This window comes from Solanum tuberosum, unplaced genomic scaffold (assembly GCF_000226075.1).
Source record: "Solanum tuberosum cultivar DM 1-3 516 R44 unplaced genomic scaffold, SolTub_3.0 scf00149, whole genome shotgun sequence".
Lineage (NCBI taxonomy): Eukaryota > Viridiplantae > Streptophyta > Magnoliopsida > Solanales > Solanaceae > Solanum > Solanum tuberosum.
Window position 1 is genome coordinate 287,693 of NW_006239072.1, and position 21,997 is coordinate 309,689.

General features: G+C 34.6%; 3 protein-coding genes across 3 annotated transcripts in view; 1 reads left to right on the top strand and 2 right to left on the bottom strand.

The window, feature by feature from the left end:
• The window catches only part of LOC102605200 (cell differentiation protein RCD1 homolog), a 15,077-nt gene extending 10,006 nt beyond the window's left edge, over nt 1-5,071 (top strand). The window contains exons 3-10 of the mRNA XM_006352572.2: nt 1,120-1,191; nt 2,139-2,228; nt 2,603-2,645; nt 3,731-3,837; nt 4,034-4,129; nt 4,217-4,407; nt 4,531-4,600; nt 4,759-5,071. Coding sequence (XP_006352634.1) covers nt 1,120-1,191; nt 2,139-2,228; nt 2,603-2,645; nt 3,731-3,837; nt 4,034-4,129; nt 4,217-4,407; nt 4,531-4,600; nt 4,759-4,857 — 768 coding nt within the window. The 3' untranslated portion in view covers nt 4,858-5,071. The remainder of the gene's footprint in view (nt 1-1,119; nt 1,192-2,138; nt 2,229-2,602; nt 2,646-3,730; nt 3,838-4,033; nt 4,130-4,216; nt 4,408-4,530; nt 4,601-4,758) is intronic.
• A 2,984-nt stretch (nt 5,072-8,055) lies between these two features.
• On the bottom strand, nt 8,056-11,588 carry LOC107061554 (uncharacterized). Its single transcript, XM_015310966.1, has 3 exons — nt 10,134-11,588; nt 9,796-9,898; nt 8,056-8,384 (listed from the first exon to the last, which is right to left on the bottom strand). Exons 1-2 carry the CDS (start codon nt 10,761-10,763, stop codon nt 9,839-9,841), a joined length of 690 nt encoding a protein of 229 aa, XP_015166452.1. The 5' UTR covers nt 10,764-11,588; the 3' UTR covers nt 8,056-8,384; nt 9,796-9,838.
• A 1,955-nt stretch (nt 11,589-13,543) lies between these two features.
• Nucleotides 13,544-19,734, bottom strand: LOC102597233 (uncharacterized membrane protein YuiD). Its single transcript, XM_006352462.2, has 5 exons — nt 19,294-19,734; nt 16,692-16,848; nt 15,918-15,968; nt 14,815-14,907; nt 13,544-13,919 (listed from the first exon to the last, which is right to left on the bottom strand). Exons 1-5 carry the CDS (start codon nt 19,431-19,433, stop codon nt 13,860-13,862), a joined length of 501 nt encoding a protein of 166 aa, XP_006352524.1. The 5' UTR covers nt 19,434-19,734; the 3' UTR covers nt 13,544-13,859.
• Nucleotides 19,735-21,997: the final 2,263 nt, after the last annotated feature.

A 21,997-nucleotide genomic window follows, 5' to 3' on the forward strand; every position in this document is an offset into this window, starting at 1 on the left:
GCCCCCGGGACCAACGGGTGAACCGGACCGGTACCGGTCCCCTATCCCGAACCCCCCCATCCCGCCATCTTCAAACGGGACCGGGTCCGTCGGGCCGGTTCTCGGACCGGTCGCGGGCCGGGGCGGGCCGACCCGGTCCCCCTGCCACCCCTAGCTACCATTGATATGGTGATATATTGACATGCACAAGTTACATTAGAAAATGACTAGTAAATTTTATTATGATCGCCCTCATTGATTATATCAAATCTAACCTAGTTAATAGAAAACAATAGGAAAAACTATCATTTTAATTAGTTTTTATGCCAAAGAAATTAAACTCCAAGTCAATCTAAAAAAAAGAATATATGATTCATGATTCAACAAATCTCAAAAATCTTCTTTTTGTCTTCAATTACATAAAAAAATGACTTGTGAATTTCATTAATGATCCTCTTCATTGATTATCAACAAATTCCATCATTAATAAATATAGTTTCTTAAAAAAAAATCAAAGATCAAATCTAATTACAATTATTAGAAAAATAATATGAAAACTACTTTTTATTTTAATTAGGTTTTATTTCGAAAAATCTAAAGACCATATCAATCTTGAAAATTACTATGGAATGCTCCCAATTGACATTAACACGTGTTTGGTTCATTGATGGTGCCGCGGTTGTAAATAAAACAGTGAATTTTATTTATCAAAATTATCCAACGGTGAATTTTGTCTTTGTTCAATTCAGGAAAAAAAGAAAAAGGACAGAAAATAAAATAGGGTAAGTGAAAGGATAAAAAAGATATAAACATTTAATTGAGGCTTTAGAATGACAAACCTACCTCAATCTTTCTCCGTTGGTGTCGGCCGCTTCGGAGGAGGAGGTGGTATGTCGTCATCGTCTTCCAGCGCCGGAGCACCCCCCAATAAGGATTGCAAAATGCAATCCGTTGAACAACTTGTGCTTGTTCTCTGCGACCCTAATCTTCGTGAAAACGCTCTTCTAGAGCTTTTCAAGGTTTATTCTTCTCACTTTAGAGGTGTCTTGGACATTTTGGATTGAGTATCATTTTGTTGTTCTGCTAAATAGAATTAAGATTTACTTAGATATACTTAATGCCTTTGTTTTCCTTTTCCAGAAGAAGGAGTTGTTCCCAGATTTGGGCCGTTTGTTGTGGCACTCATTTGGTACCATCGCTGCACTCCTACAGGTATTTTGAGTAGTGTTCTATTGTAATTCTAGAGTTTATCTCATCTCTCAGATGCGCATAAAGCTAAAGTACCACTTTGCACTGATTATCTACTTTGCACCATTAAAAGTTAAGAATAAAAGGAAACATCTACATGACCTTTTACAACAAAGCTATCAAGAAAACATCTTAATGGTTTTTCGATTGGGGTTATTGAGAATTTCAAATGTTTAAAATTGAAAATGTCCCGTATAGTCCTAGCTTTTACCCCTTAACATCTTGTAGATTCTTAGGATGATTAAAGAGGTTTGTGAAATTTCTGGCTAGGGAGGGAGTGGGAGCTAGTCCCACATTGCCCCATGGGGTACTTCCCTTGTTGTATTTTGTACTCAGGTCATTGGAGGGTTGTATTTCCAATAATGAAAACTAGACAATGTATGTTATTTTCATTGTTTATGTTTGATTGCTTTAGCATTGTCTGGAATAAAGTGATTTGGGGTAAAAATTGGAAACAAAAATACAGGGAAAGTCTCAAAATAGAATTTTGCTTTTCCATATTTGTTTTGATGTAAATGGAGCCAAAACCCCACTTCGAGGAGACATTAACCCAAAAAAGGAAAATATCACTTCTAGGAGGAGAACTTTTTCTGTCATTTAAATCTAATCTCAATTTAACTGTTTTTGTGTCTTAGCCCAACTGAGATGGTAAACAAAAGCTACTATATCATATATGTAGGTAGTTGTATGCTTTGTCAGAGCCAATATTATTGGTTCATTAAAGTAATTTTTTCTACCATGATGAGAATTGAGATTCCGGACTTTATTCTCTCAATTATTTCATTTGTATTTCTTGAACTTCTATTGTAGACATTTTCTGTTCAACTATTTATTTCTTATTTCTTAAACTTATAGTGTGGAAGTTCCTGGCTGTTTCTATAAGTTTGTATCGTTAATTTTCACGTTTGCAGGAAATAGTTTCTATCTACCCTGGTTTGTCGTCGCCAAGCCTGGCTCCTGCACAATCCAATAGAGTTTGCAATGCAATAGCACTTCTACAGGTATATTAACTTCGTTTTGTTGTAGACTTTTTCATAGTGTTTCTTGATACAGTGTCTATTTTTCATTCTTGTTGGTGATCTTAAAGTAATGAGTTATTATTGTCAAGAGAGGTATAGAAAATTGGATATATTTGGGTTGTGCTAAATGTATCAAGAGAGGTGGATGGTGAATGCAACAAACTGGAATGTGTTAGTAGGGAAGTAGTTTACCTTTTATCTCTTTCTTGGAGCATGACAAGTATCACTTCCAAATATCTGTTGTTACCATTGTATAATGCTTTAAGATGCCTCTGTTATTTAGGTTTTTTGCTGGTCAAGGTCAAATTTTCTATCCCTTCTATTGAAATAGTTTCTCATTGCTTTCTATTTTGCAGTCTGTTGCCTCTCATCCTGACACCAGAAAGTCGTTCCTCAATGGTGAAGATTCTCTTCTCTCTCTCTCTCTCTTTTTTTTTTTTTTAAAGTTCTCATATCTGTTTGTCAATGGCAATAAGCTTGGCCTCTTTTGGTATACAACAAAGGCCTTTTCTGACAGTACTTTTGGGTGGAATGTTGTTGGAATGCTAGAAAATTGTTACCTTTGTTGATTTGCAGTTGCTTGTGCATGCAAATTCTTTTCCATTACAATGACAGGGACACTGAAAATTTGTTTAGTTGGACCAACTTGTATCCTGCTGTTAATGCAGAACAACTTCAGGATTTTACTAACTCATTAGCTCTGGCTTAGATAGTTTGTATAGTTAGCCAGAGATTTTTTTGTAAGCTCAAATGCCATATCTTGTAAATTTTGCATCTTCCTGATGCTGTTATTAATACCACTTATCTTATCAAAAAAATGACAGGGACACAAAAATCTCGACACTTCTCATAGTTACATCTCTTAAATCTTATTCTGCCGGCACTTGCTTAGTATCATATTTTCACTTAAATTAAACTCTTATTTACTTGTCAAAAAGAATTCCACAGCTACAAATCAAGAATAAGATCCAAATTGTATCAAATTAATGCCACCCTGCATTTGTTTGATACATCTTTGGACGAGAATTTGAATTTGATTTACACATGAAGACATTATACTTGGATTTATCTTATCCACTACTTGTAGAAAAAAAATAAAATTATACTTGGGTTTTATTTTCCTCGGAATGCATGACTATAAAGTAATAATGACCGCTCGTCCTTGATAGTCACTGATGTCCTTAAAGAGGGAAGAAATGAAGATTACATGTTTGTGTCCTTAGGTTTATTGAAGCGCTGCAACACAAGAATGTTGTCTTAGATAAGTACCCCAGCCCTATATTATTCATGTAAAATGCTTTGTAACCTTCATAAACTTAATATGTACGTCCAAAAAAATATCAAATAAATGGACTTCATAATCATGATGTGTTCTTGAGATTTTGATAGACTTTTGTGTGATGATAGTTGTAATTGTAATCCATCATATTTGTGATAATTGGTTTCCCTTGAATAGATCCTTCTAACAGTTTTCTACTTTTCAGCAAAAATTCCTTTGTATTTGTACCCATTTCTTAACACAACAAGCAAGTCGACACCCTTTGAATATTTGAGGCTTGCAAGCTTAGGTGTCATTTGTGCCCTTGTGAAGGTAATAAGTCTACTGTATTTCATTCGTCTCTCTATCTGCTTCCATTGTCAGTATAAAGATTTTATTCATGATCATATCTACTGGTAATGACATGAGAAGGAAACCGTGATTAGTTAAAATTTTAGGAGCTATATGTTATTCTGTACCTATTTAATCAATTATTGTTCTAAAGCTTAAATGCACTTTGTTTGCGCAGGTAGATGACACTGAAGTTATCAGTTTTCTTATTTCAACAGATATAATTCCGAAGTGCTTGTGCGCGATGGAGATGGGATGTGAACTATCAAAAACAGTTAGTGCTTCCCCAAAACCAATTTCCAGTTACATCCTCCCTTGACTTGATTTGATTTTCATGCATCTAATTTATTCATGCTGACAGGTTGCGACTTTCATTGTGCAAAAAATCCTTCTAGATGACGTGGGTCTGAATTACGTATGTGCCATATCTAAAAGTTTTTTCGAAGTAATCCAAGTTTTAGGGAATATGGTGGGTGCACTTGCTGAACAACCTTCATCAAGATTGTTGAAACACATAATCCGGTGCTATCTTCGTTTGTCAGATAATCCAAGGTTGGTTTTCTGTATATCACCATCCCGGTTTTCCTTTCAGCTTGCTTATGTGTGATATATTACAGCCCTTTTCGATCTTTCCGTTTCTGTGAGGCTAAAGGTGATGTGTTTGGCTTATGGCAGGGCTTGTCAGGCACTGAAAACTTTTCTTCCCAATATGCTTAGAGATAACACCTTCAGCAGTTGTCTTCGTGTACGTAATATTTGGCAATATAATTAGCTCCACCCCCACCCCACCCCTCGCAGGGCTTCCGCCTTAGTGATCATGCAACATTCTTCTTTTTCTTTTTGGCATTAACCTTTTGTTCTTTTTTTCCAACCATGACTGGTTTTGTCGTGTTATGTTATCAGGAGGATTCAATGGCGAGGAATTGGCTGCTGCAATTGCTCCTTAACGTTAATGGGAGTCGGGTTGCTCCACAGGCTGGAGGATTTGATCATATGCTGTGATCTGAATTCATACATATGGATCTTTTGTTGATGTATTTAATGTTCATACTTAAGAATGCATTTCTGCACTCATATTTATTTATGTAGTGCATTTTATATATGTAGATCATTATTGGGAGATTAAGAATATTATTGGACCTTTAGTAAGCCTTTTCTCTTTGGGGAAAAAACACTTGTATTTCAATAAAAAGAAGGAAACTATTATAAGCTGCTACCTACTTATTTTCCTACCTTCCTGTTTTTAACTACTAATTCACGTTTATTGCTTGATACTATCAAAAAGTATATATATGAAGTAGTGTATCAAGAAAATATTACTCAGTTACGTCTTGATAGTTGATACCATTAGGGCTCGTTTGGTGTGAGGGATTAGAAATAATAGTGATGGGATAAGGAAATAGTGATGGGGATAAAAAAAAATTATGTTGTTTGGTTGGCAAGTCCGGGATAATTTATCCCGGGGATTAATAATTAGTACCGGGATAAGTTATCCCTCCCCATGGGTGGTATAGTAATCCCGGGATAACTTATCCCGAGATAAAATAAGTAAATGACAAAAATGTCCCTTTAAATCCTTTTATACATCATTTTTTACATTTATGTATATTTACTTTTTTTTTAATACCATGTATAATAATATTTACTACTCCTTATTTTTATGATAATTATACATATTTTTCTATTAAAAAATTATACTATATAAATATAATTTTTATTTATGAATTTATTTGACTAATTCTTATGTTTATTTTATTTTGATTTCTCATAAATTTTCTTCTCTTTAATAAACTTAAGAGGGAAGTTCTATTTTTAAGCTAAATAAGAAAAAAGTTATATTTTTAAATACACATGGTACTTATCATGGGAATACATAAACAAAAATATTTAAGTTAAATAAAATAAAAGTTTTATTTTAAAAAATGAATAACTAAAGCTCACAAAGAAATATTTAAAAAGTTTAAATAAAGTGAAGGGTAATTTTGTAAACAAACAATTTGTTCTTAAAATTTATCAATATATATTATTGTGAATATAACAAACCAAACACTCAATAAGAAATAATCTCAGGACAACTTATCCCATCATAACTAATCCCAACATAACTTATCCCAACATAACTTATCCCATCATAACTCATATTCAAACCAAACGACCCCTTAAAGTATATATACTCTGATGCAGTACCACCGAAAGATTGCTTGATATTGGATACATGTATCTGAATAATTGTATCTCCTATCTTCTTTTATTTGAAATTATGATACACATATATTATATGGTACTAAAAATTGATAAATGTATGCTCTGAAATTGTTATATGTTGCTATATAAAAAAGGAGTATAAAACGCGAATACACAATGTACCTATAGATATGTATGATAAGTCAAATTTAAATTGTAAAATACAAATATATTGTGAAACATAGATACAAATACAAAGAGAGTGAAGCATTTTTCAAATTTTAGTATAGGTAAAGAATACGGAATAATTTTATCTTATAAATTACCTATAGTGTGAAAGGTAAAAGAAAGAAAATCACAAAAACAAAAAGGCAAGTACAGTAGAGATAAAAAAAAAAAACTATAAATAGTATGCCTATATTCCTTCAGGCATTTGCACTTTTTTGATACAGCTCAGTTTGTTTTCCCCCGCGATAGCACTTTTACATTCAAAATACATGCAATCGCCGGAGAATTGCGGATGGTTGCCGACGCAAATAGGTTACCGCCGTCGCCGGAGGAAGAAATTACTAACACGGCGACATCAGTAAGGGCAATGGAAGAGCTATTGAAGTATCGGTTTGGGAATACGAAGCTTCTGGAAGAAGCTCTTACTCACTCTTCTAAGGAATTACCAGCGGCTCGCTTTCGCCGGCGACGCCACTCTCGGCTTAGCTATTTCGAGTTGTTTGTTCGTGACTTACCTTGACGTTGACTGTGGTAAGCTTACTGACCTCCACGCTGCCAATGTAAGTACGGAAAAACTTGCTAGAGTTGCCGTCCGGCCGGCCTCTACAATTACCTCCGCGGCGATTCGGCAATCCTCGATGAAAAGGTACATTATAGATTTATCTATCAACTGATTCTTCACATTGTTATGTAGTTTAAGTTTTGTTGTTGCATAATAGTTGTAGCTAAGTTGGATTGCATTAGTTTTACTTAAAAAAGTTTTGTTGTCCCAAAATAGCTGTCACTTTTCACTTTTCGAGAGTCGATTTGACTAATTTTTGGAGCTAAATTGGATTAGATTAATTTAGTTTGTTAAAGTTAAATTTTAGATATTTTTTAAGATATACGAAAAAGGATAAGTTGCAAATCTTCTCGTATCAATATGTTGAAAAGATACATCTTAAAATGTTGGTTAAAGTTCATATAGTTTAAGTTTTAAACTATTAAGAAGCGGATAGTGACAAGTATTTTGGGATTAAGGGATTATCTATCAAGTACAGAGGTATGTATTAAGCATTTGTCAGGGTGATCAGTCTCCTTTTTTACTATTTAAGTTTGTGCTGGCCAAGGATCTTATAGCTCTCTTTTCTTTTTCCTTTCTGGATTTAGAGTACCAATGTATCAGTCAACTATGCCTCAATCCCAACTAGTTAGATTGTCTATACGAATTCTCTATATTTATTCCTCTAGATTTCTATTATAACTTGCAAATGTAATTATGTAGATTAAAGAGACGAGTCTCACAGACTTATTGTCTATTAGTAAATAGTAAGTGCTTAGAATTTACAAGGGATTTTAACTGTAATTTATAGAACCCGCTTTCATGCAAAGCTAGTTATCCCTGTAAACTTTGCATCAAACTGGCTCAAGCTGTACTCCTGTTTCAATGTTTTGGTGACTTTTGCTGCAAGACGAATGATGTCTGAGTAGTCATTAAGTATGCTTGCTAGTTATCATAGGTAAAACTTTTTTCCTCTGGACATGTTTTGTATGTGTTATTCTCCAATTGTTGAAAGAAATGATTAAGATGTATTCCAAAACAAAATTTTCAGTTGTGATTTTTTTTTTTTGGTATTTTAATTAAACTCTTGTTCTTGCAATAATTTCTGACCTTGTGACATGGTAAATGCATGTATTTCGTATGGGAAAGATTTTCATTTGGTAATTCTTTCTGAGTTTGTTTGTCTCAATATCCAGATGCTGCCATGTTTTTTCTGATTATGTTGCAGTCACATTAAATGTATGAAATTGGTTTCATTATTGTTTGCTTTCTGATGGTTGCAGAGTAGAGAAAGAGATAGGTCCTGCTCATGATAGGAGGTTTATATGCTCTGTGCAAATTAGAATCGCTGAAGGCATGCTTTTTGTGATGGGAGACGAGAAGTCACGAGTAAAAAAAGCAGAGAATTCAGCAGCTTTAACAATGATCCGGAGTTTGCAGGAATCCAAGTTCAGTTGATTTGTACGTAGTTCCACGTTCCAATTCCAGGACGAAACAGACAGCAGGGGACAGTGCAACTTGGAAGTAAAGCTTACTCAGGTTCTCTCTCGATTCGTGCAATAATCATCTTTGGTTGCTGCAAAGTGAATATAGGAATACAATATTAATCCCCACTTAAGAAAATAGATAGCAGAAGAGAGTACACCAGCTACTACATGATAGTGTAAAAGACACCAGGACCTACATCATAGCAGACTAAGCTCTGGCCAATTCAGATTAAATTTTTTCCATAAAGCTCTTTACATAAATACCATATTAGAAAATGAACATTGGGCCTAGAGCAACCCCAAAAGTTAGCTCATGAGGTGAGGATTTCCCAATACCATATAAGAAGACTAATTTCCCTTACCACAACTGGTATTGCACTCTAACACTAAATGTGTAGAATTCATGATCTTTTAAGTGCAAAAGTAAGACACGATCGCTCCATATCTTCCGACATAGTTAATTAATACTTGTATATCTATGTTCCGTGTCTACAAGTGCATTGGTCTAAAGAAGGAAAAAGGTTCTTTTACATTGAAAAGAACATTGAGAAACATGTGGTGTATGACAAGAACATTTCAAGCAAATTGTCTTAAGGTGCATGAGTCCAAGCACAGGTGGGGCTCCAAAAGTTGACGATGTTCTGTTGCTAATCGTTACAATCCCTTGTTATGTATCTAGCTATGGGACGTTGCAAGACAAAGTCAGAGTTAATGTTGAGTGAATTAGCAGTCTGGAAAAAGGTTTTCTTATTTCTACGTTTGAAGTACTCAAAAACTTGATTAATTTTCTGCTTATTATTTCACTGATTCAAATAACACTAAATACAACACTGATGGATTAACCACCCGTCTGAAAACAAGGAAATAACTTCCTACTACAACTAAAATGAGAAAGTGGAGGAATAACCTCCTTACTGCAACAACTACTACACAACAATAGGAAAAATAAATAACTTAAAAGCTGAAGTAATCTACTGCAAACAACTGCTACAGAGAAAAAAAAAAAAAAAACTTATAAGCTGAAGTAATCTACTTTCTAATTTCCTTAAATCTTCCATGTGTAAACCATTGGTAGACTAAAGGGGCGCTAACAATCAGTCATTTTACTATTTGTAATAGATACCTTATCTTATCGTACTAATAAAGAATTGTAGATTGTTGTCAATCCAGTTATAAAGAATCAGACTTAATCCCTTATAAGTAACCTGATAATATCTTCAGAAAGATTAGCAAAGTGAGACATGAATACAAGTTGCAAAAGTTTGACCAACTTTTTAAGAATGATTTGCCATCTTGGTCATAAGTGTATGTAGAAATATACTTTATATTATTTTAGAGAGCATACTTTTACTATATAATTATATGTTCAACACCTACTATATAATACATAAAATTTGCACTCACTGTCATAAAAGAATAGTGAGATGCAGTGACTCTAGATCCAGCCCTTCTAGCAAAAAAAAAAAAAAAAAGAGATATGATGTATGCTAAGAATTGTACCAATTGAATTTGGCATATTAATAAGGAACAAGGATTGCCTTGATCAAAAAGCTGCTTTGTCATAGAAATCATGAAGCCTCTTCCATGAGTCTTCTCTCTGTATCTTCAATTGCTTGTAGAAGTTACCGATGAATGTCTCTGCTTTATAAAATAGCTCCTGTGCAGTGACTCAAGACCAGCCCCTTCAAGCAAAAAAAAAAAAAAAAAGAGATATGATGTATGCTAAGAATTGTACCAATTGAATTTGGCATATTAATAAGGAACAAGGATTGCCTTGATCAAAAAGCTGCTTTGTCATAGAAATCATGAAGCCTCTTCCATGAGTCTTCTCTCTGTATCTTCAATTGCTTGTAGAAGTTACCGATGAATGTCTCTGCTTTATAAAATAGCTCCTGCTTACTGATCAGCTGATCCCCAACTTCCTCCCTTTCAGTATATTTTTCTTCCTTAATGATCTCTTCCGCTTCACCAATCTCCTCATCACCAGTACCCCCTATGAAAAACAAGCTTGGCATTGAAGGGCACTTCTTCACTAGTGCCTGCTCATGTACTTCTGCAACACCAATAATTTTCTCTGAAGCACATTTTTCAACCACTTTACCGGTATTTGTTTTAGTAGTAATCAGAAGCGAGCTCTCTAAGCTCGCTACATGATCATATTTAGCTTTAGGGGCAGTTTCTTGATGTTCACTAGTTCCAAGAGAGGGGAGAAAAGCTATCACTGGAATAGTCATGTTATGTTGTTTTTGGGTGACGATGCTGTTTGTTGAAGGTAATTTCTTGTCATATGGAGACTTGAAGAAGAAGGAAATGAGGCCAGCTTCAGCTCCTAGTGAAATGATGAGAAGGTGAACAATGAAATAGAGGTAAGTTGTTCTTACTGATGTGGATAATATAGGGGTGATGATAAGAAGGGCAGCTATGATGAGTAGAAGCTTTAGAACTTGTGATATCTTGATCATGTCCATGGATAATGTTTTCCTATGCAGTTTGATGAATGTAAAGGTGTTGCTGCTAGGAGCAGAAGTGTGGTTTTTTGAGTTAGATAGTGTAGTGGTGGAGCTTAAGAAATATATGTATGGGACAACTTCAGATTTATAAGGAAGATATTGAAGAGAGGAAAAATGGAAATTAAGTTGGTTGTCTCCCGTAGAAATGGAACTTGGATCTAACTCAAGTTAGGAAGTTAAGTCATGTTGTGAGTGTCAGGCTTTGACAATAGTTAGTATGTCGAGCAAGCGTTTGCATTTTTATCCTGACAGAGATTGTCCAAGACCATATAAGAAGTCAAGTAACCCATCCCTCAACCTCAAACAACGTGCGATACTTTAACCCCCACCCACCCCACCTTGACCGCATGCCCAAGCCCAACATTTGAAGTTTGGGCAGGATAACATGGGACCGAATGTTGGGACATGCAATTACAGTGACTTAGCTTTGATCCCATTTGAAAAATGGATATTGTGCTAGCTCAATCTCAAAAGTTAGCTCATAATGTGAGGATTGTTCAAAACCAAGGTTGACGCTTAACAAAAGAGAATATTTCTATGTTATATTTATCCGATGGTTTTTGATTAATCTCAACAGCTAAGATGTTAATTAGACTTGCATTATAGTAGTATAGTAGTAATGATGGAAGAATATTAAAGTAGTGGTCGAAAAGAGAGAAATGGTCATTTATCAATTCACTCAACTAATTCAAACTCACATTGTGTAGAGCCCATTTAAGGGGAAGCATCCCCTACAAGGAATTTCTCCATTTTCATATTTGCAACCTCCTATTAAAGATGAAGAAATCTCATTCCTCCCACAATACCCTCAAAATAGTATAATTTCATGGAGAAAATCACTATTGTTTAATTGTACATTCTCAATTTCATATTACTTTGTTAGAAAAAGATTTTTTCACAGTATTTCAAGCATAAAATTCTGAAGCATGCCAATTCAGTCATAAAGTACAAGTAGAGTCGGGACAAAAAAAATATTTTGGATGATAATTATAAAAAAATAAAAGAGTGAATTTAGATAAATTTTAATTGGACAAGTAGTGATAAGGTCGGTGGAGAAGACAATTTATTCAATCTTCCTGTGGCTGCTTCCTTTTAGGAATGTTACTGCTACAGGAAAAGTAGGCCCATTGAAGACAATCTTTGTCTAGGACTCTTGTCCCAAATTGGTGGTGTGGTGGGGGCTGGCTATGATGTTTTTCTGTTTCCATTGTTCCACCAGGGTCCGATTAAATTTGGATTCGCACATTATAGAGCCCATTTCGGGGGTGCTCCCAATAATTACTTGTTCATTCTTAGGTTCTCGAATCTGTGATTGGTTAAGGATGAAGGAGTTTCAACCATCTCACCTCAACCCATTTATCACTATGAAATAGCTTAAGAATTCCAGTATATTTGGTCCCCTATCTCCGTCTAAAATAACCGTGGATTAGGACTATTATACTTTTCGACAATTGATGAACTGGTCGGGTTAACAAATCAAAATTAGTTTCAGTCATTATGTATTGAAGAGAAGTTTAAGCCTTGAGATTTGAGAATATGTTTCTGCATGTGAAATTGACACAAAACGAAGTTAAAATCAAATCAGTTAAATGCTGGTGTTTGTCCTTAATTTTCCCGGAGGAAAAAAACGTTAGAAGAAATAATCTCTTACGCCCACTTACAATTTGAAAATCCCTACTTTTATTAATGTCTTTCTGAAAATAGCATGTCATAACTAAAGTAAGTAATGGTTTACAAAATAAAATCTCCAGCCAGCTGCTAAATGAAATCTTGGTTGCTAATATCCTTTTCTTCTCTTTGCTTCTTTCTCCAATTTTTTTCTGCGTTACAGCTAATTCCCTCCCGGTCCATGTTCCTTTTCACGTCCTTTCACTTTCACATGCTAGTTTTCATCAAAAGATAATGGTCACCGCTGTTTGACTGATTTGGGTTTCGTCTATACAACTATACTATTCCGTTGTTTCAATTTGTTTGTTTTACTTTTATTTTTAATTTGTTTTTGAAGTAACTTTTTTGACAACTTTTAAATTCTAACTTTTCATTTGGCATATCTAAGACAACAAAGATTAAATGATATTTTGATACATTCTATGTATCTTTAACCTAGGATCTCAAAATTCAAGTCTTTTTTACTTTGTTAGTCAAAATCAGACAAACTGAAACGGAAGGAGTGCTAGCATTCATTATGTGGTCATCACTAATTCTCAATTCTTATCAAATTTCAAGATTTTACACGATTAACCTGATCATGGATCTAGTTTAGATAACAGAAGTCCAACTGAACAAATAGATGCATGTATATCACTTCTGTTTGAAAAGTCGTAAAGGCTCCAACATCACTTGCTTTTGAGTAATTTTGGTCATTACCACCACAGAGGATGTGGTAGGATGATAAAAACCTTTCGCTCTTAATCAAATGTCTTAAGCTCCTAAAAAAATGTTCTAAATTTCTTAAGAGTGCTTTACCCTCTTAATTAATCAGTTCAGTAGGGGTTCTGGTTACTAGATGGACACGGGGGGCAGGGGGCAGGGAGGGGGGACTGTTCATAATACAACATACATACCTATAACCTATGACAGTAGCAAAATCTTAACTTTCCTTTCACTTATTAAAGAACAAAGAAAAATTCTTCACTTATCTTAGTTGTTTCCAATTTTATGGCAAATTTCTGCATTAACTTCCTTTACCTTGTACATGAAAACAAATTGTCATACGCATATAAATGAAAGTTGTAACATGTATCAACAGTAAAGTTGTTTTCGTCTCAGATTCTCATTCATTTTGAAGATTGATGCATATAATAACCAAGCTAGTATTCAACAATTATAAATAAATGGCTTGAAAGTTAGATAATAAACTAAAAAAGTACAGGTGATTGAGTTGTCACAATCACGAACAATACACACTACCCCCCACTCCCACCCCACCAACAAGTGAAGAAAGGATGAATTCGCATGGACTCTCCCTTGGTAGTGATGTTGATTCCAGCTTTAATAGCTTGGAACCTTGTCGATATTTACTGAGTATTTGAAGGGAGATGATAAAGTTGAACTCTAGATTGAGCTTCTCAGCAGAAATGGCACTACACATCCCAGCACTGCACCGGCAAGAACCTGCACATTCATCTCAATGACATTAACTTCCAGGGAAAACATAATTTACTAGTATTCACACTAGTTCCTTCTTTTTATGTGTCATATTAGTTATCGGGTGTTGAGTGATAGAAAGATGCCAATCAAAGTGAAAGATAAGTTCTATAGAACTATATGACCGGCAATGTAATATGGTAGTTAATGATGGGACACTAAAGTCCAACATATCCACAAGATGTCTTACAGAGATGTGGATGCTAAGATATGACATCATGCAAATTAGATAAATGTTCACCAGAAAGTTTCAGTAGCACGCATTGAGAATAAAATGAGAGATCGCTTGAGATGATGTCCTGCGACCTATACCTACAGAAACTTTGATCCATAGATGTAAAACTATGATGAGCGAAGGCGTTAAATAGGAATGGGGGTAAACCTAAAATCACATCAAAGGATATTGTCTCGAAAGACCTACAAATCATTGGAATCAATCAGCACTTAGCTTAAGAGTTAAGATATAAGACACTGGGGGAAAAAAGGATCCATATACTAGTTGAGAAAAAAGTTTTAGACTTGCTAGAGAATTTCTAATATTATTATTATTACTACTATATATATAAATATATATATTATTACTCTTGTTTTATTGGGTACGATGATAATATGAGTTGAGCTTAAATAAACCAGCATGGATTCATAAAGCCTATCCCAACTTGTTTAAGTTGGGATGAGACATAGCTGTTGTTGTATTAGTTTCTGCCACAACATTAAACAATTGTATTATTGTAAATGTGTAAAAAATGAGGTGCATAAGTAGTGCTATCTTTACTAAGATTATTGTTGTCACCAAGAGGTGATGAAGAATAGCAAAAATAAAAATAAAAATGCATAAACTACAAACTCATTGCAACCATACCTGAAGGGGAGTGTGACCAAGCGAATCTCGCAGAGGTCTAACATTGGCAACAGGATGCTCGGGAGGCAATTCACACACTATCTGGTTCAACAACTGCATCAAACACCAAATTCTATCATTTACTATACATACATTGTAACTTCAAAGCAATTTTTATTGCAAATCAGTAGGGGTGACTCAACGGACTTGGTGGCCTAAAGCCAAAATATATTAAAAAGCCCTTAAACTTCTTTCATAAGATCCATACGATAATGGGAGCTCTTTCTCTAAAAGAATTTTCTTAAATTCTTTTATAATAAGAGTCTGTCATTAACCAATTTTTTTATATACACTAGAGGACTGACACAAAAGAAGCCAACATTGCTTTGATTTAGTGGTGGGACTTGGGAGCACAATGCGTGATGTATGGGTTAGGTGTATGTCACCATATTAAACTCTCCTCTGTAAAACAACATAGTATTTAAATGGAAAAGGGTAGAGGGATGAGCCCATTATCCACCAAGTTTCAAACCATACAACACTTGCCTCAGGAATTTCTTAGTTAAAGAAGATGTGAGACAAAAGAACATGCTTTTTGACTCATGGATCAATTAAATATTCCAAAAATAAATATTTAGCTAACTTAGAGACTGAGTTGACTTAGAAATTGAACATGAAAAAAAATATAAAGGAAGAAAAATTAGTATCGATGAGAAGGTAAATATACTATTTAATTTACTAAGAGAAGATTATCATTACCCACTCAACTGTACAACCTTTACCAAATTTTTAAAAAAATATTAAAATTTAAAAGCTTTTATTAATAATACATAATTATATGTTATATATAATAATAGAGTACTACATAATTTTGGGACCTTTAATATTTGAGGGCCTAAGTGTAAGGGCATCACTTGTCTTCCCCTAAAGCACCCCTTGCAAATCAGCAAGTGCAAATATCAACTACAACTATTATTTTACATCACATAGGTAAAATTCAATTGTTTAAGCATAGAATGGAGAATATTTTTATATTGAGAGTGATTTGAACGTAATGTTATTTCTAATTGCATATGTCATAGCATGATGAAAATGAGATAAAGGAAGGTGGAAAGAAAGATTACTTCAGCTTGGCGCCCAGCATGAAGCCTAACACCGGTAGCATCATACATTACCTGTAATAAAGGAAATCCATTAGAAAATGAGGAGAAGAATAGAAGTTCGTTATGCAAAATATAAAAAAGAAAGTTTATACAGAAAACACTGCATAACACCTTACCCCCTACCTTGGAAGAGGTAGTAGAGAGGTTTTATCTTATTACGAACCCCACCCCCCACCCCCCGGCTCAAGAAAAGCAGAAATTGTAGACATCCGAAGGGCAATATGTACAAGTCCCTTCCCAATGTTCCCCCAACCCCAGATAACACATATACAAGCTAGCCTCTCTCTTCCAAAGAAACATGTATGTTAATACACATATCATATATGTATGAATGTGCATGAATATGTATTCCCAGGTTAGATGGTCTCTTCCAAAGAAAAAGTGATCAGGATGTATGACATTGCATCTTTTTCTCTAGTTACAACAACATACCTAGTGTAATCTCACAAGTGGGATCTGAGGCTTCTTTCTATCTTTCATACACCAAAAAATTTAACATTGAGATGCAAAGAAGATAATTTTAAAAAAGGACTGTTGCCAAAAGGTAACAATTATGCCAAACCTGAGCATCATCAGGAATTTTCCTAGGATAAACAGAAAAACTGAAGGTTGTCTTCTTCTTGTTCTCATGTGTTGTCCCCGTGTTGGGATTAGATTGATTTATGTCTCTCTAAACCAAACATCAGCAGGGGAAATTAAAAAAATAAGACAAAGCCTGGTTAAGAAATTACTCACAACACATGCCAAAACCACAGCAATCGCGAAGACAGATCCTCCAGCTCCTTCCTGTAAATAAATTGCCATTATCAGTGAAGTAACTGTTGCTGAATGTGATGATGGCATTCCACCTGAGCTAAGCATCCTTTTTGAATCCCATCTCTTCTCCTTGTACCTGCAAAATCTAACAGGGAATATTCAAAAGTTAACCAAGAAAGTAGAAAGAAAAGGTAAGAGAAAACTTGGTGATCCTGAAAAAAGTAAGCTCTTGAAATTCAAAGATCACTCCACAGGAAATACATATTTCTCCATTTTTTTGTCAATATCAACCTCCTGAATGAAAATCTATCATAAAATCCGCATACATGCACCTTTAACTCTGTTTTCACAGCAAATAAAACAATGATTCCCTCCACCCTACTTAAGATACTTTCACATTACGTTTTGTTTTGATGAAAGGGAAGCAAAAAGGGGCTTGATGATTTAATTCCCCGAGTAGTTAACCTCTCACTCATGTTGTGTGATACAGCTATAAGGAAAGTAAACACACTAATTCCTCCATTGCAAAAGTTTCTGGAGAAGTGTATGTGTGATAATGTGCCTATCCACCTTTACTCCACCTTCTTTGTCACTTTTCATAACCAATCAAGGAAAGCTAATCCTTACCACAATCTTTTACAGCTCTCTCTCTCGCTCCCGTTTGGAAAGTACCACTCTGTTTTACAATTTGTGGTAACAATGGTGCCTGGGCAAACTTACATGCACCTTGACTATTACACCAGGTATCTAGTACTACTTCCCACCAGCAAAACCATCAAGGCTTAGGCAAACAAAAGAAATCGCCTAATTTTTTTTTACTCGGAGATTGACCCTACTCTCCAAGTTTCTACCACTCCCTTTTTTTTTCACATTAATGACTGTTAAATAATCTCAGATTCTCCTCCAACTGAGAAGAATCTGCATGCTTAAATCCATAGTCATTGATAAACAGTAATTAAGTATCCCCGACTCTCTACCTCCTCGAGATAGGGGTAAGGTCTGTGTATATTCTACCTCTACCCTTCACAGACTCCACTCGTGGAATTACATTGGGTATGTTGTTGTTGTTAGTATCCCCAGTTCAATTAGAACAAATCAAAAATGAGTTTCAGATTTCAGAAATATCCTCTTTTGCAGTTCTGCTATGTTGATTCAGATACAAAATTTTCTTTCGGAAAGACGCCCCTGACTACAGAATCAGGAACCGTTCCCATCAGAGGGGAAAAACACACGTTTTGACAAATAAATAGAAGACTCTTAATTTATTCCAATACTATAGAGAGGCAATAAAATTCATCACCACGCGAAGGTAAAAGTAAGAAAAACCCATTGTTTCTTTACTTATAATTTCTAGATTGAGGAAGGACCTGTGTGAGTCAGGAGAGATGTTACCCACCAAGCTAAATCCTTTACTAAAGCTTAACAACAGCGAAATTACTGCATATAAGATTTAAAGGGATCATTATCACCAAGTGGATGGCTAGTGATTCAGACATAGGATAGAAATCTATAGATCCCAACTGGTTGCTACAATACTCAATGTGAGCCCATCGTCTCAACCTAGGCGAGCAAAGTTACCCACATCTATGCTTGTACACTAGCGTGCTGTGCATTGTCTTGGTTGAGGTGCGTAAGTAATTGGACACTAACATCATCTTAAAAAGATATGGAGGGATCATTATCCTTTTATCTACTGTTCTTCTAAATGATGACCAAATCTCTAAACTAGCGATTGTGTTAGGAGGATTCAAAACCTTCCTATAAATTATACTCTGATTTTCTCGATCAATAAATTTATCTTTGAACTTTCCGAGGATCAGCATTTTCACTTTAGTTTTCGGTATATGCTACATTCTCTAGAAATTCAACAATCTAAACCTCAATTGCTCGCTCAGTATGCTAGAAATTTGCAGCAACATCCAATTCCGGAAGCAGTTTAAACGTTATAATGATTGTTGTATATATCAACAACAAAAACTTTCACATACTCACTCACAGCAACAAGAAAGCCATGATCTTTCTTCTTTTTTTTTAGTTCATACACTGACATCATCAGAAAAATATATGGAGGGATGAGTATCCTTGTATCTACCGTTCTTCTAGATCATGACCAAACCTCTAACTTCCCAGTCTGAACTGGTGATTATGTTGGACAGTTACAAGACCTTCCTATATATTTTACTTCAATCAAATAACTCTTAGCTTTGCCGAGGATCAGCATTTTCACTTTAGTATTCCCTATATGCTACTTTCTCTAGAAAATTAACAATCTAAACCTCAATTACAGCTCAGTAGGCGCGAAATTTGCAGCAACATCAAGTTCCAAAAGTCATTTAAACATTATAATGACTGTTGTACTATCAACAACAAAAACTTCCACATATTCACAGACAACAAATACCAAAGCAATCATCTTTCTATCTTTTTTTTCCCAATGAAACTTCATATATTAACAATTCAACTATTAAAATAACAATCATTACGCCCAATAAAAAAGTATAAGCAGTTAAAGACTAATAAAACACAACTTCAAAGTTATAGTACCATATCATTTAGAAGCAAAATAGAAACAGGCGTTTACCAGGTGGTGAACAGCTTGAGGAATTGTGCAATAGCACAGGCAAGTAAAGCAGAAAAGAGGGGAACATTGACAGGTGAAATCGACGACGCATACGACCGCGCACTTGAAGATGCATCGGAAGCTGTAAGCACTTCGTTCATCTGATGAGATAATTGAGAGATAGATAACCAAACGGACGGAGATTTGATAATTTACCGGAAGCTTCTAGAATCTAGACTTGATTTCTTCCAATTGACGCCGAGGAGGCTTTGATTTGTGGATCTATAGGATGAAGGTAAAGCCCCGCCGTCGCTGTCCACCGGCGTTGTCGTCGTCGATCGGAGTTTTGTGTGATTTTTTTGTTAGGTTGCCTGTGATTCGGTAATTGTGGACGGCGAAGGCGAAGGCGTCGACGATGGACCCACACGGGGCTGTTGAAGATGGCAAAGTTGTATATAAAATGGGTATTCTCACAAAAAAAAAATGGCCTATGGAGATTTACATCGGGTGGGACCTAGTTACCTTATAGCCTTGGGCTATCTCCAACTTGCTATTTCCTTTTTCTTTCTTTTTTTTGAGTTTTTTTTTTTTTGGGTAAAGTGGAACATAACAAACCAACTAAAAGATAAGAAAAAAAGAAGAAAAAAACTTAAAATTGTTCATAAGCAACACCACTTAAATTTGTCGGGAGAAGAAATTTCATATCCTTAAATGCATGACTCCAGAGTCCAGACTCTAGAGTATCAACGACTCTTCATGCTTGTGGTCCTAGCTATCCCAACAATCATTTTTCTTGAATATCCGTAAAGGTTCTTCCAAAGGTTCTTGAGAGTGTATTTGATATACTATAATTCAGTAGTGCGAATTTTATTAAGGTCTAAGGAGTATTAAAATAAAGAGGTAAAAATATACGGAAAAAAAATTTAATAAAATAAATTTTACTAGTGATAGCAGAACATAATTATACTAACATTATAATATTCTATAAGGTTTTATTTCTTGAAATGTTTTTATAATAACATTATTTTTTAATAGATACATTCTTTTCAAGATAAGACACGTAATCGCTCAAAAATTTATCATTCATCTAATCTGGCAAGTTAGCTTGTCTTAAAAAGTATTAACACGGATGTATATAATATATTTATAAAATTAAAATTTAATTTAAACATATAATATAATTTTCGATAAGAAGTGTCGCTGGACCCCTCGAATAAGGATAGGTCTACCCTACGGGCTACGACCATCAAATGTTCAACTTAACTTGCACAGGGGCCAGGCTGTTGCCTGTTGGGCACAGGTTTTTTCTGCCATTGGTTTTTGGGTAGGTGATAAAATTTAATGAATATGCTCTATTATTTTAAAAGAGGAAAATGTACACCAAAATTTACATTAAAAAAAAAGAAATTTATCTTTAAATTTACGAAAGTTAAAAATTTTATGTAGGTGATAACAATTAAAAGAGTGAGGTGATGTGTTGAGAATATAATTAAATAATAAAAATATGTTTTCTATAAATTTAAAATGAGATGGTCATACAATTTAACATAATATGTCCTCTTCATATCTCGCAAATCTAAATATGGAGTTCTAGTTAGTTTACAATTGGGATTATTATTTCCTTGTATCACAATAGGATATGTACATTGTGAACAAAGGATATAAATTCATATCGTGAGAATTTTCAATCATGGGTGATCTAGTCGTGATTGTTATCGATCCACCTCCGCCTCTAAAAAGGAGACTCGTAAATATGACTTGTTATCAATGAGCTAATAACAAATATTCAATTATTATTTACCCTTAATCGATAATAACAATTTCATAATGTTTTCGACTCAATGGTTGCATATTAAATAGACAACATATTTAGTATTTATTTATTTTGTAGTCTTTCCTTGAGAACTTTGGATATGCATATTTTATTTGGATAATTAGGTTGATAATATATTGATATCTGAATGTTGCCCACTGCACAGGTGTTACTTAGCTCTATTCATTTTCCATATAAAATTTCTTAACGATTAAATCAATAATCAAATTATTAATGAATAATAATTGATAAATCAATAGTTAACATCTTAACAATTTTTATAACGATAACATAGCTACAAAATCGAACCATCCATTAAGGCAATAAGCACCTCCTAGACTGTGCACATTGACTATGCCAAATACGATAATTATACACTGCATAGTACATACTAATTAAATTCGTAAAAGATCAATCATGTTGTGCTACAGGACTGTTTCACCCTTAATCAGAGGTCTCAGGTTCGAGCCCTGGATATGGAGAAAATTTTGTTGGAAGTTCCACCTTTGAATAGGCCATACAATGCGCGATTCAGATTTAGTCAGGGATCTACTGCGAACTCCGAACACCAGGCAGGAAACAAAAACAAAAAATAATTAGTAAAAAAATAAAAATTGTAAAAATAAATAAATTATTATTTATTTATTTTTAGTGGAACCCACTTCGCATTGTCTATCGAGTCGGAAGATTGACTAAAGATAATGGAGTCATTAAAGCACGTGAATGGTGATGTGGGGCCAGGTCAAACTGTGGTTGAGTCTAAGTGGGTCCCATTAACACAATCTGTTATATGACCTTTTTGCCCTTAATAAGTTTTAATCAATTTTCTTAAGGTCAAAGTACCTAATACAATAATCAAGGAGAATTGACTAATACACTAATCATCAAAATATACGAAGGTTCTCCATCTAG

What these genes read in the sequence shown, in the direction of transcription:
- LOC107061554 (XM_015310966.1), bottom strand. Translation starts at nt 10,763, where the DNA reads ATGGACATGATCAAGATATCACAAGTTCTAAAGCTTCTACTCATCATA. An exon ending in ACTTCTACAAGCAATTGAAG is followed by an intron (nt 9,899 to 10,133) that starts ATACAGAGAGAA and finishes AAGCAATTGAAG; the next exon opens with ATACAGAGAGAAGACTCATG.
- LOC102597233 (XM_006352462.2), bottom strand. Translation starts at nt 19,433, where the DNA reads ATGAACGAAGTGCTTACAGCTTCCGATGCATCTTCAAGTGCGCGGTCG. An exon ending in CTCAAGCTGTTCACCACCTG is followed by an intron (nt 16,849 to 19,293) that starts GTAAACGCCTGT and finishes TAGATTTTGCAG; the next exon opens with GTACAAGGAGAAGAGATGGG. An exon ending in TTGGTCACACTCCCCTTCAG is followed by an intron (nt 13,920 to 14,814) that starts GTATGGTTGCAA and finishes ATGAATGTGCAG; the next exon opens with GTTCTTGCCGGTGCAGTGCT.